Here is a 15,996-nt window from a genome sequence, read left to right on the forward strand (position 1 = left end):
TCGGTTTGGCGCAGCCGGGCTCGGTTTGGCGCAGCCGGGCTCGGTTTGGCTCAGCACGGCTCGGTTTGGCTCAGCCCGGCTCGGTTTGGCGCAGCCCGGCTCGGTTTGGCGCAGCCCGGCTCAGCCCGGCTCGGCTCAGCTCCCCCGGACCGGCCGTGGCTGTGCCCGGCTCACTTCAGCTCGGTGCGGTTTGGCACGGCCGGGCTCACCCGGACTCAGCTCAGCACGGCTCGGCTCGGCTCGCAGCGTTTGCCTGAGCTCGGCTTGGCTGAGCGCGGCTCGGCAGGGCCCGGCTTAGCCCGGCTCCCCCATGGGGCCGAGCAGGGCCGCATCGGCGAACGCCCCGAGCCCGGGCGCTGCCAGCACCGGGCCGCGTCCCCGAGCGTCACATCCAGCGGGACGGGGAACCCCCGGGCAGCGCTGCCAGGGCTGGACAACCTTTCCGGGAGGGTTTGCCCTCAGTGTCCCAACCGGAGCGCCGCGGGAGCGGGCGGGGCCGCACCGTCCCGCCGTTCTCCCGGAGCTCTGAGCCACGGCTCCGGGACACCTCGGCCGGGCTGCGGGACCGGCCTGTGACCCGCGGGGCTGGCCGCCACAGCGGTGTCGCCCCGGGAAGGGGCCCGTTACCCCGCCCCGGGCCCGCCCCCGGTGCCGCCCGCCGCCACGGCCGCTCCCCGCCATAACCGCCCCCCCTCCCCGCACCACTTCCGGCGCCGCCGCCCGGCCGGTCCGCGCGCTCCTGCCGTCCCCCCGGCTCCGCCCGGCCGCGCGCCCGCGTTCCGGCGCGGCCATGCTGGCGGACGGGCCGGTGCGGCGGCTGCTGCGGGCGGGGGAGGGGGCCAGGTCCGAGGGCAGGGGGCGGCGGTGACCGGAGCGGGCCGCGATGGAGCGGGAAGAGGCTCGGCATGAGCCGGGAGGGGGCCGGCTCTGAGGGGGAGGAGGGCTGGCAGGCGGTGAGGGGGGAGGCGGCTGGGGTTGGTCGGGGCGAGCCCTGGGCCGAGCGCTCCCTTTCTTCCCTCACCTTCTTCATTCCCCTTTCCCTTCCTCCCTGCTCTTTTCCTGCTCCATTTCCCCCTTCCCTCAGCCCCGTTCCCTTTGCGCTGGGGTTCCCGGGGATGGCCGGGGGGCTGCGTTCCCTCAGCCCCTGACCGTCTCCCGCATTCCCCTCAGCCCCTGACCGTGTCCCGCTTTCCCCGCAGCTCCTGACCGTGTCCCGCTTTTCCCGCAGCTCCTGACCGTGTCCCGCTTTCCCCTCAGCCCCTGACCGTCTCCCGCTTTCCCCTCAGCCCCTGACCGTCTCCCGCTTTCCCCTCAGCCCCTGGCCGTGTCCCGCTTTTCCCGCAGCTCCTGACCGTGTCCCGCTTTTCCCGTGGCAGGCACCGAGCCATGCGGAGCTGGGGGGTTCTGGGGGGCGCGGCGGCGGCGCTGGCGGCCGGGATTTACGTCCTGTGGGGCCCCATCAGCGGCAGGAAGCGGCGGCGGAGAGGTACCGGAGGGGTCTGGGGCTGCCGGCACCGGGAACGAGCCCGGCACGGCCGGGTGGGATTTTGGGAAGGAATTTTATCCCCTGGGAGGCTCTGGCGCACTTCTCGGGGGTTGCCCCTGGAAGGGTCGGGCGGGGCTTGGAGCAGCCCGGGATTGTGGAAGGTTTAAATGCGTATTTTAATGCTCTTCGCAAATATAAAATGGAACGCTGTACGTACTGTGGAGGGTTGTTTCGTTGTGCTGTATTCATCCCTTTTAAACGGTGTGTTAAATGTAGTTTTAGGTTGCAGCGTAATGTTAAAATAGAAACTCTTGCGATGTAAGATGTTTTTTACTAGCTCAAGAAAAGGGATGAGATAATCAAGAAGCTGTTCACGCAGAGATAACAGCAACGGGAAATCTAAAGAGTTACAGCCTCCTTATCAGAAAAGACAAACATCCTTCCACCTTCTCTCCACCTTTATGGAACCACCAGGATTAAGGGGAAGGAGTTGACAAAAGCCAGAAAAATTCTTAATTTGCAAGGAATTTTTATGCATCATGTATGAGATATATGAATATGCAACAGGCTGTTGCTTTTAAGTGTTGTTCCTTTGTTCCCAAGGCTTGGTTTTGGCAGCTCAGTGCCCAAAAAATCCAGATGTCCAAAATTCTTTGCTTTTTATTGCCTTGTAGTGTCCTAATCCTCATTGTCCAAATTTTCATTACTCTAATTTTATTACTATTTTATTGCTAATTAACTTTTAAGCTTTTAAAAACCAAGTGATTGGTGTTTTCCACAGCTGCCCAGGGTGGGTGGGGTGGGATATCTCCAAAATCCCTCCCAAACCCTTCTGGGATTGTGTGCAAATCAACAGCACAAAGTGAACACAGAACTCCACTTAAATCCACTTTTTTCTTTAACGACACAGCATTCCTATGGAAAAGGAGGATGTTTTACCTGGATTTCTTGCTGTAAACTCTTGCAATTCTCTTTGCAGGGCTTGTGCCAGGCCTCCTGAACGTGGGCAACACGTGTTTCATGAATTCCCTGCTGCAGGGCTTGTCCTCCTGCCCCTCGTTCATCAGGTGGCTGGAGGAGTTCACAGCCCAGTACAGGCCGGAGCAGGAGGAGCGGCAGCAGCACCTCTCCGTGACTCTGCTGCAGCTCCTCAGAGGTGCCCGGACATTTTCCTCTTCCACAGCAAGGAGAAAATATCGAAGGGAGCATTGTTGTCATTTTTAGCCTCTTTTCCCAAAGAATGAAGCTCCTGGTGGGGGGGGGTTGTGTATTCCCTATTTTATTCTGATTTTCAGATTCATGGAAATGTCTTGGCCAAAGCTCTGCCTTTCACAGAAGGGTTGAATTCCATAGAATTCAAGAAATTTAGAGTTCTATTAAAAAAATGATTAGCAAATAATTTAAGCTTTTTTTTTTTATTATTATTTCCCCAAGCTTACTGTTTTCCCCAAAAACCTGTGACAATTCAACCTCACTTTGTGAGGTTTCGGCTATTAAAAAAATAAAATAAAATAAAATTATAAAAGAGAAAATATAAAATATTATATAAATATAAATTATTATAAAATAATCAATATACTTTTATATAAATCTATATAATGAACAAATTATATAAATATATGTATTTAATATATTGAATTTATTATTAATAAATATATTTATTATATTGATTTGATATATTAATGTATTTATCAATATGCTAAAATTATTAATAAATAAACCATATTAACAAAATTATATGATCGATATTATATAAAATTAAAATATTATAAGCTATAACATATATAAATATAAAATATTATAAAATATAATAAAATGTTATTTTAAAAGTAATATAATTTTATATAATAAATTCGTAGAACAAATAAATTAATAAATGAAGAAACTATATAAATGAATTTATATAATAAATATTAAATAAATAGAAATAGAAATATTTTAAATATTCTAGAAATAGAAAATATATCATTATAAAATATAAAATATTAAGGGTTTTAAGCTCAAGGTGATTAATTTTTGGGCTAATTTCATCCCTGACACCCTGAAGTGACCCCCTGGCTTCCCTCACAGGGTTGTTTTTAAAGGGAAGTTCCTGTGGAAGTGGTGTGAGGCTGGTCCTGCTATAACCCCATAAAGCACTGGTTTTTTAGCCCAGTTTTGGCTCCTCCTGACACTGCTGATTCCCTTCTCCAGCCCTGTCCTGCCAGGAGGTGACGGAGGACGATGTCCTGGATGCCAGCTGCCTGCTGGACGTGCTGAGGATGAACAGGTGGCAGATCTCCTCCTTTGAGGAGCAGGTGAGTGCAGGAATCAGGGGAAATCCCCCAGTGCCGGAGCCTTCCCCCTGATTGGGGTGACTCCAGGTGGTGGTAAAGTCTCTCCTCCAACCCGTGCCTTCAAAGAAAGACTCAGCAGTCTTCAGTGGTCTGGTCTCAAGGCAGTTTATTGCACGTTATCTCAAGGCACACACACTCCCTGACATTGTCCCTGACTCCTTCTCCCTCTGCGTCTCTCTCCGTCTCCGTCTCCCTTCGTCTCCCCCTCCCAAGGGGCTGGTGCCATCTTTTATATCACAGATTACGTATTAAATGTTTATAGTTTTTCCCCAATGCCTATTACCTATGTTGAACAGTGGCTTTCTACTCTAAACCAATCTGTGAGTGCCAACACCACCAAGAACATGGGGAATAGGAAGGAGAAAGAAGGAGGACGGGGCACGCCCAAATCCCTCCATCTTAGAACCTCTGGCCCCCGTGTACAAAACTCAGACCCCTCTGTACAAGGCCTAAAGCCCCCTGTACAGCACTCAAAAATCCTACCTTTTACTTTGTGATTAATTCTATTATAATATCTAAACTTTTGTGATTTCTTGTTCTTCCTGCAAAGTTGGTAAATTGTTCCATGGGTCAAACTCAAGACCACAGGGGTTCCTGGCTGCCTGCCAGGGTCTCAGAGGATTCTGCCCTGGACCCGGAACATCCAAGAGTGTCTGAGGGACACCCCAGAGCTGCAGCTGCCAGACCTGAGTGCTGCTTCCAGAAAGTGATGGGAAACATCCACAGCTCGGGAATGGGGCTTTCAGCAGGCTGGGATATTCCTCAGGGAATCCCAAACCTTCTCTTTACCAACGGGGCCAGGAATATTAAAGCAGAACAGATCCCTGGTTTCCCTATGGATAATGGCTCTGTTCCCAGCTTTTCAGAATTCCTGATTATTTGCAGTTCTTGTCAGTATTTCCAATGCATTCCATCAATTATCCCACTCCTGAAATATATTCCTGATTTCCAAGGATCAATTTCAATTTTGCTTCCCTCAAAATCCAGGAAAACAGGGATTTGGGGATTCATTTGGGGGTATTTTTTCCTCCTAAGTGTTTTCATTTTTTTGTGAATTTATATGGTCCAGAATGTCTTGAGCACCTTGGGCTGCTAGGAAGCTTTTGGGGACAACAAAATAGATGCAATATAAACACAAATTTTTTATTATTATTATTACTAAGAATAAGAATAAATATTATAGGTAATATATATAATATATTTAATGTATATATAAAACTATATATTATAAATTATAAACCAATAATTATTATATATAACATATAATAATTATATACAATTATATACAATGGTTATATATAATTAAAATAAAATATATGTCTTATATAATTAAATAACTATTTCATATAGTTATTTAGATACTTAATTTTCATTATTATTTCTTTTAGTATGTGCTTACATATTATATATTTATATATAATATTATATTATCTATATTATATATTTTATATGTGCATGAATAAATATAGATATAAATATAGATATAAATATAGATATAAATATAGATATAAATACAAATCTGGACTCTGAGCTGTAATTTTCCCTTAATTTCCTGTGGATTTCCAGCCCTCCTGGGGTGTTTTTTTGATGTCTCCTGTTTCTGACTCCATTTCCAGGATGCCCATGAGCTGTTCCATGTCCTGACCTCTTCCCTGGAGGACGAACGGGATCGGCAGCCCCGTGTGACCCATTTGTTTGATGTGCATTCCCTGGAGGTGATCCCACTTATTTCCTTATCAGAAATTCCTGCAATCTGCCCAGATCCCCAAGTACAAAGTGTATATTTAGGATATTTTGATTCTGTTCCCAAAGGTGTTCTTTAATCCTTTGACAGGGACCCATCAATAAGTCAAATTTAAAGAATTCTCAGGTTTTCTGAAGAAAATGTCTTGGAATTTCCAGTGTTCCTGCTTTCCTGAAGGTTTTTGCATCCCTAAATCCATGGGATGTAGGGATTTCAGGTAGTCCCTCCAAGCATTTACTCTGATCTGTAGTTCCCACCTGAAAAAGGGCTGAAAACTGCAAAAAGGGCATTTCTGGAAGAGTTTTATGGAGGTAAAATTTATCAGCTTGCTGATAAACTTGATGCAGGTGGAAAATATCTGGTTTGCCTAAAATACAGACCAAAAAAAAAAAGACAAAATCTCCTATTTTAGTGTTTTGAGGCAGAGAGTCCTGCAGATTAATGATTCCTTTTACAAGCAATTGTCAATTATAAATTTGCTTTGTACCAGTTTTTTTTGTTCTTACAAATATAAAGAGCCACAGTTTTTCTAATTGGCCAGAAAAGCCCACTAGGGATGAAATAGGAGCACATTTAATACTTCATGTATTAAATTTCTAAATCTTTTCTATGTTGCTGTGGTAGGGTTAATGAAATGTTTTTATTTCCCTCTGTAGCAACCAGAAATAATCCAAAAGCAAATAAGCTGCAGGACAAGAGGTAGGATTTTATCCCTTCTGGATATCCTGAATATTCATAGGGTAGTTTTGTTTATTAAAAGGATAATATTAATTGATCTTTGTACTGAACTGAAATAGAAATCAAAATTATAAATAAATCTGCATTGATTATTAATCACTGAGACAAAAATGTGCTTTGGAGGCATTAATTTTGTAACTGCAGGGCACAAGTGTGGGATTGGAGCGATGAAAGTGGATGGATGGAAAATCCAAGGACAATTTTTTTGTTGCAGGATCTCTTCCCCCTGTGTCCAACCACTGGAAAACTCAGCACCCTTTCCATGGAAGGCTGACCAGCAACATGGTCTGCAAGCACTGTGAGCACCAGGTGTGGGAATAGATCATATTTTATATTGTTATTAATATCTGTGTCATGTGAGAAGGGATTTCCAACACTCAGAGTGCTTCCTGGAACCATCATCCCTTGGGGATGAACAAGGATTTATCCCTAAATAGACTAAAAAAAAAAAAAAAATCCATGTGATGCACCTTGTGGGGGTAACAGCTGCCTCATCGACCAGAATAATGGATGTTTTATTCTATTATTGAATTAACAACTAATTAATGAATAATATTACCTGAAAATCCACTCACCTGGGTGAGTTTAGGACTCGCTGCTCATTCAGCACATTTTGCAAAGATACTTAAAGTCCAGTTATCCCAAGTAAGGAGATGAAGATAACCTGGATAATGGAAAAAAAATACAGAAAATAAACCTCATTTATAGCCCAAACCAAGAGAACATTTGCATTTTATTTCCCAAAACCTTGCAGATAAATTGGAGTGAGCAGGAGGAGGCCAAGCAGAACATTCCTGACGCTCCCTGGCACAACTGGGAAATGGAGGGGTTTGGATCCTGTTCCACCAGGGAATTATGGACAGCACAGGGCACAGGCTCAACTTAGGAGAGTTGGGCTGGAATTTTTGGGGACTGATGATGCCTTGAAGGCTACTCAGAGCAGAGGCTACACAGTGATGAAGAATAAAGTAGATATTTATTAAAAAGGCCTTCACAGGATACACCTCGGGCAGTACAAGAGCCCGACCATGGCTCCACCCAAGATTTTTCATACTTTTATAAATTTGGTCCATTTCCATATTGGGGTTAATTATCCAATTACAGCTCCAGGTTGTGAAGTCCCATCCTCCCAGTTTGCTCTCCTCAATTGACACTTTTTGGGCCTTTTTGTTGTTTACACTTTTTGGGCCTGAAGCTGCAACGGTGTCCTTGGGGCTGGGGCTGGAAAAGGATTGTTTTGTCTGACTGAACGTGAGGAGAACTTGCTGCTAACACTTTATATGAAGTTCAGAGTTACAGACTAATGCAGTACAGAGTGTGGGAAGTATGAAAGCTAAAACTGAAATCATCACTGACATAAATGCTGGCTCTGGAATGTTCTCTTGCAGAGCCCTGTGAGGTTTGACACCTTCGACAGCCTCTCCCTGAGCATTCCAGCAGCTGTGTGGGTACGTATCCCACTGCTCCTGATCCATCCTGCCCTTCCCAGGCCTTCCTCAGGGGCACAGGACATTCAGAGCTACTTCAGGACTTGATTTTCCTGGTCTTTTTTAATCCTGTGCTGCTGCAGGACCTTCTCCCTAACGGGTGGTGCCAGGTTTTGATGAGCCCAACAAGCAGAACTTGGTGATGCCACCAGAACTTTCTGTTTCTCCTGGTGGAGGATTTGGTCTTTTCTGTGCAATTTGAAGAGCCCAGATCATATCCCCAAGGGCTGCTTCCCATCCTGGGAAGTTGACCTTCAGCTGGCAGCTCACACCTTACCCCATCCAGGCTTTTCCAGGGGGTGATTTCAACTGGCAATTGTTTCCATTTCCTTCTGGCTCTGAAAAACTTCAAATGACAAAACATTGTGGATTTTTAGGGCAACATCTGCAGGATATTCTTGGGCTGTAAGAATTTGTTACTTCATGTCTGGTAGTGATTTCTTTCCACAGCTCATGGAAGTTGTGATTCCTGTTTGCAGAGTGCCCTCCTGAGAGCCAGGATTGGGATTTGGACACATTTTCTGCTCTTTGTGTTTTGTTTTATCCAATCCTTGGCAGGGCAGGATATGAGGAAAGGCAGCAAGGAGGCCTGCATTCCATTAAAAGCTGTATTTCTCCTATGGAGAAGGCCAGAGAGCATAAAGTGACCCCTGAAGTGCTGGAATGAGAGATAAATAGGAACAGGACAGGAATCTGTGGTTTAAAACCCCACTGAAGGGCTCAGGGAATCGCTGCTGCTGTTACCAAAAGGCTGCAAAGTTGTCCATGTTTAAGCCAGGCTAAAGGGGAATCCCCACAGTTCCATGATCACCCAAATCCATTCAGTCAGTTCTTTCATGAAATAAATCAGCAGTTCTGTAGTTTCTCTATGGAAGGAATTATTAAAAATCCTTTCCCAAAACCCAGTGGAATGCACCCTAAAATTCCTGTAAATAATTCTGGCTTTTCTTGGCACTCAGGGTCGTCCCATGACACTGGACCATTGCCTCCATCACTTCATCTCCTCAGAGACTGTGAAGGATGTTGTGTGTGACAACTGCACCAAAGTAGGTCCCTTTGATTCCTGTCACTTTAATTCCTCTCACCTCCCTGCTCAGTTTTGAGCCTGCTGACACAATCCTGGCTTCACTTTCCATCTCTTTTTTTCTTCAGGACTTGGGGAAAGCCTCTGGGATTTCAGATATTTAACAAGTAGTTCTTACCTCACAGAATATTTGAAGCTTTACTTAGTACTGCTGTTAAAAAAATCTACAAATATTTTATTTTGTAGCTGCCAGGCATCACTAGGGATCTTTTTTTTGTTCTGGTATTGTTTAAAAATCAACAGAAGAGGCAAATGAGTGCAGTTCTGAGTGAATGGAGTTATCATTTCATCTTGATTTTGGTTTGGAATTTTGACCCTTTAGGAATTCTGAAGAGCACTCCTAGGTGTGATTAATGCACTGAGCATAAACCAGACAATTAATTGTTCCTGTCTGCAGGTGCCTTCATTTTTTTTCCTTTTCATTCCAGATCCAGGCAGAAGGAATTCTGAATGGACAAAGCATAGAAAACCAGAGAACAACATTTGTTAAGCAATTAAAGTTAGGAAAGGTGAGGCAAAAAAAACCCCTCCAAATCTCCTAAATCCTGTCACAGTAACTTCTCTCTTGGAGCTGGTTGTGTCCATTTCTTGCTATTAGACCACAAATGTTTTACTTTTCAAAGTAAACTCACCTGGCAAATATTTGTGGGCATTGAGGCTTCAACTCAACAAAAAAATCAAACACTAAACCCTTACAGGATGTGAATATTCTCCTGTTATTTAGCAAAACACTTAAATGTGAGTTTGGCTCAGTGTCATTTCTTAGATTTTACATTAATTCTTCAGTGAGCAAATTGATTTATATTTATAGGGTTTGTAGCCTCTTTAGCAATTCTTCATTTCAGAGAAATTAAAATATTCTGAATAGAGCTGGTGAGTAAACATCAGGTGTGATTTCTATTTTTTTTTTTTTGCTCTGTAATCCTGTCATGCAGAGGCCAGCAGGGCACTGGAGTGTAATTAGGAGCCTCAGGTGCTAATAATAATAATAATAATAATAATAATAATAATAATAATAATGTACTTCTTGCTACAGCAATTACTTTGAATTTCAGCTCTTTATAACACTTAATGTTTTTGGTTTTCCCCTGTGCAAGGCCATTAATTATTGGGGATTAGGAGATACCAGGAATCTCACAAGAATTGGTGTCACATTTTAAGGACACTGTTGCCACTGAGTTTATACAGAGATAAGGAAAATACATTTCCATATTCCCTGGACTTACCACCTGTTTCTTTCCTTGAAAAATGTGGATTTTCCTTTCCTGAAGCTGCCCCAGTGTTTGTGCATCCACCTGCAAAGGCTGAGCTGGTCCAACCAAGGCACTCCCCTGAAGAGACACGAGCACGTCCAGTTCAACGAGTTCCTGGTCATGGACATCTACAAATATCGAGTTCCTGGTCCCAAATCCTGCCAGGAGCAGCTCAGCCAGAAAAACTCTGAGGAGACAACCCCTGGAATGAAGGATGGGAGAGCAGGGAAACCTTCAGGTACCTCCTTTGCCAATGAAATGGTTCAGCTCTTTCTGCATGTCAGGGATCAAACATTTTCTGCAGGATCAAGCCATGAGCAGCATCTTGATGTGGGGCTCTGCAAAGAGGACAGAAATCCCTTTGCCATTCCCAAATTTACAGTTCAGGTTGGAAAATTCATTTTGATCCTACTAAATATATATATTTAAAAGAAAATTTTGTCCAAAGGAGTGTTGAACTTGGGATATCCTAGGGTTTTTCTTGTTAGGGATGTCTTCCAAGACTTCAGGACAAGCAGAGAGGGAATGCTGGGAATGGTGGGTTCTTCAAAAACAGTTGGAAAATCCATCTGTAGGAGGTCTGTCCTTAGGCAGCTCAATATTCCTTTAGTTGGGATTTTGGACACATGGGAATTTCCATATTTGTCATGTAAAATGAATTTGAATAAATTATCCTTTGGATATGAAAACCAATAAAATACCTTCATATCCCATGATGAGAAGCAGAGATTCTGTTGTTAGCAAGAGCATTCAAGTTAAATTCCTGAATTTCTCCTTCCTCTGGCAGATGCAGAACAACCAGCTGGTACCAAACCTCTCTTCATGAATGGTGCCTCCTCTTCTTCCTCTTCCTCTCCCTCATTTTTAATGTCCCCAGGAACTTTCCCACTTGCTGCATTCCCTGAGTGCAGGTAAGTTAGAAATTTGTACCCTCTCTCTTCATTTCTGTCCTTCAAATTGTCTCCCTTTCTTCTGTCCTTGTCCTGAGGCTGCCCAGTGACAGAATGTGATCTTTGTCCCAGCTCCTGTGCTTGTCTCTTGGGTGATTTTTAGTCCTGGGAAAGGGAGTAGGGCAAGTTACAAGCAAAACTCAAAATCTCCTTCCTCTGGTTCATGAACAGCCATAATCTTATTGCTGCTGGTTTCCTCTAGCCCTTTTTTTCCTTCATTTTCAAATGGTTGTAAGAAATCCATAGATTTTTTTCTCTCAGATGTTTTGATTTCAGTTGCACTTGCCATGATTCCATTTGATCAATCACCCTTGGGGGCTTCTGCTGATAATCCTTTTCCATAGAATTCCAGAACGGTTTTGGTTGGTAGGGAACTTAGGGACCATCCAGTGCAGTCCCCTTCCCATGGGTAGGGACACCTTCCACTATCCCAGATCACTCCAAACCCCATCCAGCCTGTCCTTGAGTACTTCCAGGGATGGAATAGGAGGTTTGAATCCCATAATCCCAGAATGGTTTGGGTTGAAAGGAGACTTGGAGATGCCATGGGCAGGGACACCTTCCACTATCCCAGGTTGCTCCAAACCCCATCCAACCTGGCCTTGGACACTTCCAGGGACGGAGCAGCAGGAAAAAGCAGTTTGGCTCACAGAATGGTTTGGGTTGGAAGGGAACTTGGAGATCATCCCATCCCATGGGCAGGGACACCTTGCACTAGGGTTGGAGCAGCCGCACAGGGAGCCAGGCCCTCGCTCCGGGCAGGAACTGTGGCTGCTGTGGGAGGTGTGTGCGTGTGGCTGACCCGTGTCCCCGCAGGGCCCCGCTGTACCTGTACCGCCTGATGGCCGTGGTGGTGCACCACGGGGACATGCACTCGGGACACTTCGTCACCTTCCGGCGCGCGCCGGGCGCCCGCGGCAGCCAGTGGCTCTGGATCTCGGACGAGTCGGTGCGCAGGGCCAGCCTGCACGAGGTGCTGGCTGCCAGCGCCTACCTGCTGTTCTACGAGCGCGTGCACGGCCGGGCCCAGCCCCAGAGCCCGGCCCAGAGCTGAGCCAGCGCTGCTGGGATGGCCCCAGCCCCGGGATCATCCCAGCCCTGGGGGTCGTCCCAGCCCTCGGGATCATCCCAACCCTTGGGATCGTCCCAGCCCTCGAGACCGTCCCGGCCCTCGGGATTGTCCCAGCCCTTGGGGTCATCCCAGCCCTCGGGACCGTCCCAGCCCTTGGGATCATCCCAACTCTCAGGATCATCCCAGCCCGGGGTCGTCTCAGCCCTGGGGGTCATCCCAGCCCTCCGGACCGTCCCAGCCCCGGGACCGTCCCGACCCTCGGGATTGTGCCGGCCCTTGGGATCATCCCAGGCCTTGGGGTCACCCCAGCCCTGGGACCAGCCCTCGGGACCGTCCCAGCCCTCGGGATTGTCCCGGCCCTTGGGATCATCCCAGCCCTCGGATGGAGCCTCTCCGTTATGCAAAGCTCCCCCTCTCCAGGCTCCCTTCCCGGTGGGAACAGCTGGGAGCTGTGGTTTGTAGCCAGGTCCTGCTGTTCCAGCGCCGTGCAGCCCCGGGTGTGTGGTGAGGAGTGTTTTTCTGCCTTGTCCCAAGGCTCTGTTCCACGTCCTGACACGGCACTTTTCCCAGGGAGATGCTTTATCCCACACATTTCACTTCCCAAGGGAGAGCCCTGGAAAGGGTTGATGTCAAGCTGCTGTTGAAGAGCCCCTCCCCATCCCAATCCCTCCCCTGGCACCTCTCCCTTAGGCACCAGCCCCTCCAGGTTCCCTTCCCTGTGGCAATGGCTGGGAATTGTGTTTTGTACCCGAATTCCCAGAGCTGTTCCGACGTCCAGCCCCAAGTGTGTGTTGAGCAGCCTTTGTCTGTCAGGCAGGGATTTTATCCCAAGGCTCTGTTCCCAGTGTTTCCCAGTGGGGAGCCCTGGGATGGGAAGCTGCTGTTGGCAATGATTTAAGACACAAAGTGCCTTGAGCTTCCCTGAACAGCTGCATTGCCACTGGCCCAGGCCTCTGCACGCCCACTGCGTCCTGGGAATGCCTCACACCCACGGGATGAACTCATGCAATCCCATTTCCCCTGACCCATCAAGTCAAGGCATCTCCACAAACTGCCCCCATCCAAAGGATTTCCCTGCTCGCACGATTTTCCTCCTACTTTACTTCTTTATATTGTAAAGTCCTTCTCCTGATTTAAATTGCTTAATCCAGGAGATCATTTTGTATCTATTAAGAGCTGAAACCTTAATTTATTGCTCCATACCTTTGGAATCTAGCTGGAATCAGCACATGGAAGTGTTTGCTAGTGCTCAGTGTTGTCATTTCCTTCAGCACTGTTGAATCCAGTTGTTTTGTAGCATCAACTACAACTTTTAATGCTGTGATTTCCAAGCTGCTGTAACTGTTCTAGACTTGCCCTTCCCATTTTATTGCTGGAATCTGCTATTCCCAGCATTGGGATCCACGCTCCTGGCTTGCAGCTCAGCTGTAGAGCAGCCCCTGGCCTTGTTAAATGGAATATAAACAACAGGGCCAGGACTGGTGGGCACTTACTGGTCTCATGAAGAAATCTGGGAATCCTGCATCAGCTCCAGGCTGCCCTGTAAATAGAAATAAGGGGAATTGTGCTATTCTGGATCTTTTGATGTGAAAAAAAAAAAAAAGAAAAAAAAATCCCAAAGCACAGAGGGAAAAGCAGCAAAAATCCTCCTTTAAAAACCTGCTTTTAAATAACCAGGAATAAAATATGTAGGTTGTTTTTAGCTCTTTTCTGTCCTTGTAAGCTTGGAGGAGAAAAGTCCCTCATCAGACAAGCTTTTTTTCAGTGTGAAGTTTTCAAATAACAATGTCTTAAATAGCTTTTTAGGGCAACTTTGTACCTCATGAATTCATAGTGCTGCCCAAAGCTCGGGGGTGTTCACACTTCCTCAGGAGAGGCTCCAAACCAGCCAAAGCAGGAGTGGTAAAAATGGGTGGATATGCAAAATTATTTACACAACTCATCATTCCAGAGTCTGGAGCACAATTCCTGGCCCAGGTAATGCTCATAAATAAATATTACATAAATATTACATATAAATAGTACATAAATATTGATAAATCCACTGCTGGACTGGGACCTGGTTCCTGGCTGTGCTGCATGAGCAGTAGCTTGGTTTTAACTTGTTTTAATTTACAGAAAACCAAGAAAACAAGCAAACAAAAAAAAACCCTGAAGGATGCAAAATGCCAAAAATTTGCTCTGGCCGTTAAAGGGAGAAGGAGCCAGCCCTTCCTACTGGGAGCCATCCAAAACCATCACCCCTGCATCTCCCTCCAGCAGATCTGCCCCTGCACCTCAGAACTGAAACCATTTCCAGTGCCAGCAGTGGCTGTCCTGCATTCTCCAGGCTCAGTGCTCTGCTTGTGGGGGGTTTTCCTGGATTTGGGGTTTTTTCCTGGATTTGGGGGTTCAGCTGAGCATCCCCTTGGGCTCAGTTGTGCTGGAGGAGGGGCAGAGGACACGCACACTATGGACTGAAGTCTGAAATCAGGCAGCTGGGACCAGCAGGTTTTCCCTTGCCAAGAGCTGTTTCCCTGGGCTGTGGATTGACTCTGGATCTCCCTCAAGGGCTATCAAGGGGAGAGCTGAGCCTTTTTTCTGGCTTTGCTTGGTGGGCTTGGCTTAACCTTCAGGTGAGGAAGGGAGCAAAGCCCAGCTCCTCAGTCCTGGCCCTGAGCTGTGCCAGATCCTCCCAGCCCCCTGTGAGCTGGGGATCTGTGCGGGGCTCTGGGAGCTCATCCTCCCCTCTGGAGGTCCCTGGGATCTGTTTTCCAGTCAGCCACACCTGTGGAGATCACTGGAATTTGTGCAGGTGTTTGGGAATCAGCCCTCCCCTTTGCAGGTCCCAGGGCTCTGTGTTTGCCTCCCTTTGGAGGTCACTGGGATCTGTCTTTCCAGCGGTTACAGAGCTTTTTTTCCCAGCCAAACCTCCCCTCTGGAGGTCCCTGGGATCTGTTTTCCAGGCAAACCTCCCCTCTGGGAGGGCTCTATGCAGCCACAAGGCTCAAACACTGGTACTCATCCCTCCCAAGCTGCCATGGTGGAGAAGGTGTTAATAAATTGTAAAGAATTAAGAGCTCCAAGATGACATTTCTGTGTTTGGATTATTATTGTCTTATCTTGTGTGTTAATTTAAAAATGTCTGTTCCATCCAAGCACTGCACTGCTGTTTGAAGTTGCTTTATTTTCCACTTCAGGGTATTTTTGTAACTAACTGTACAGTAGCAATAAAAGAACAAACTTGGTAGAAAAATCAGTGTGGGAATGTCTTGAAACCAACACCAAGCTGGGAGCCAAAGGGGTTGAAACAACAGTTCACAAGCCCTGGATAAGAAGGATTTTCTGCAGGAGCTCTTCAGGCTCCACAGAGCATCTCAGAGTGGCAGAGGGTGGGAAATACCAATTCCCAATTCCCTGCACAGGCCTTTATTCCACAGGAATGGACCCACCACTGAAGGCCAGAGCCCAGCACTAATTCCAGTGGCTGTAGCCAGGTTACAGAGGATTTGGTGGTTCCCATCCTCACCCAGAACTTACCATTCCTTGATGCTTCAAGATCTCTTGGAGACTGGACAGAATTCCCTCATTTTCAGCAGGATTCCCTGTGGGAGGTGGTGGCTTTCAGGCAGTCAGGATAGGATCCCTAGGGACAATTATTTAGGGAAATACACTCTTAGATTGACAGCCTTCCAATGGAAATGGGACAACCCAGTTCTCCCCCACAAGGGCACTTTTTGCTGCCTGGGTTTTGTACAAAGGACCTGAGAGAGGAAAAATCTTGTGCTTCCTCCTGCAAGAGCAGCAGAATTCAAGACTCAGACAGGAGTGAAACACCCATCCAGCCACACCCTGTCCTCATAGCTC

The 15,996-nt window shown here is 46.8% G+C and overlaps 1 protein-coding gene across 1 annotated transcript; it reads left to right on the top strand.

Moving 5' to 3' along the window:
• The first annotated feature begins 819 nt into the window (after positions 1–819).
• USP30 (ubiquitin specific peptidase 30) lies at positions 820–15,382 on the top strand. Its single transcript, XM_053959370.1, has 13 exons — positions 820–843; positions 1,377–1,486; positions 2,466–2,642; positions 3,680–3,783; positions 5,439–5,537; positions 6,223–6,265; positions 6,519–6,613; positions 7,693–7,752; positions 8,751–8,837; positions 9,304–9,384; positions 10,147–10,366; positions 10,916–11,039; positions 11,895–15,382. Exons 2-13 carry the CDS (start codon positions 1,387–1,389, stop codon positions 12,130–12,132), a joined length of 1,428 nt encoding a protein of 475 aa, XP_053815345.1. The 5' UTR covers positions 820–843; positions 1,377–1,386; the 3' UTR covers positions 12,133–15,382.
• The last annotated feature ends 614 nt before the right edge of the window (positions 15,383–15,996 follow it).

The sequence above is a fragment of the Vidua chalybeata genome, chromosome 18 (assembly GCF_026979565.1).
Source record: "Vidua chalybeata isolate OUT-0048 chromosome 18, bVidCha1 merged haplotype, whole genome shotgun sequence".
NCBI lineage: Eukaryota > Metazoa > Chordata > Aves > Passeriformes > Viduidae > Vidua > Vidua chalybeata.

Bases quoted from the DNA above. Each gene is read 5' to 3' on its own strand.
- USP30 (XM_053959370.1), top strand. From the start codon at position 1,387: ATGCGGAGCTGGGGGGTTCTGGGGGGCGCGGCGGCGGCGCTGGCGGCC. The intron at 2,643-3,679 runs GTGCCCGGACAT...TCCCTTCTCCAG, and splicing joins TCTGCTGCAGCTCCTCAGAG to CCCTGTCCTGCCAGGAGGTG. The intron at 6,614-7,692 runs GTGTGGGAATAG...GTTCTCTTGCAG, and splicing joins GCAAGCACTGTGAGCACCAG to AGCCCTGTGAGGTTTGACAC.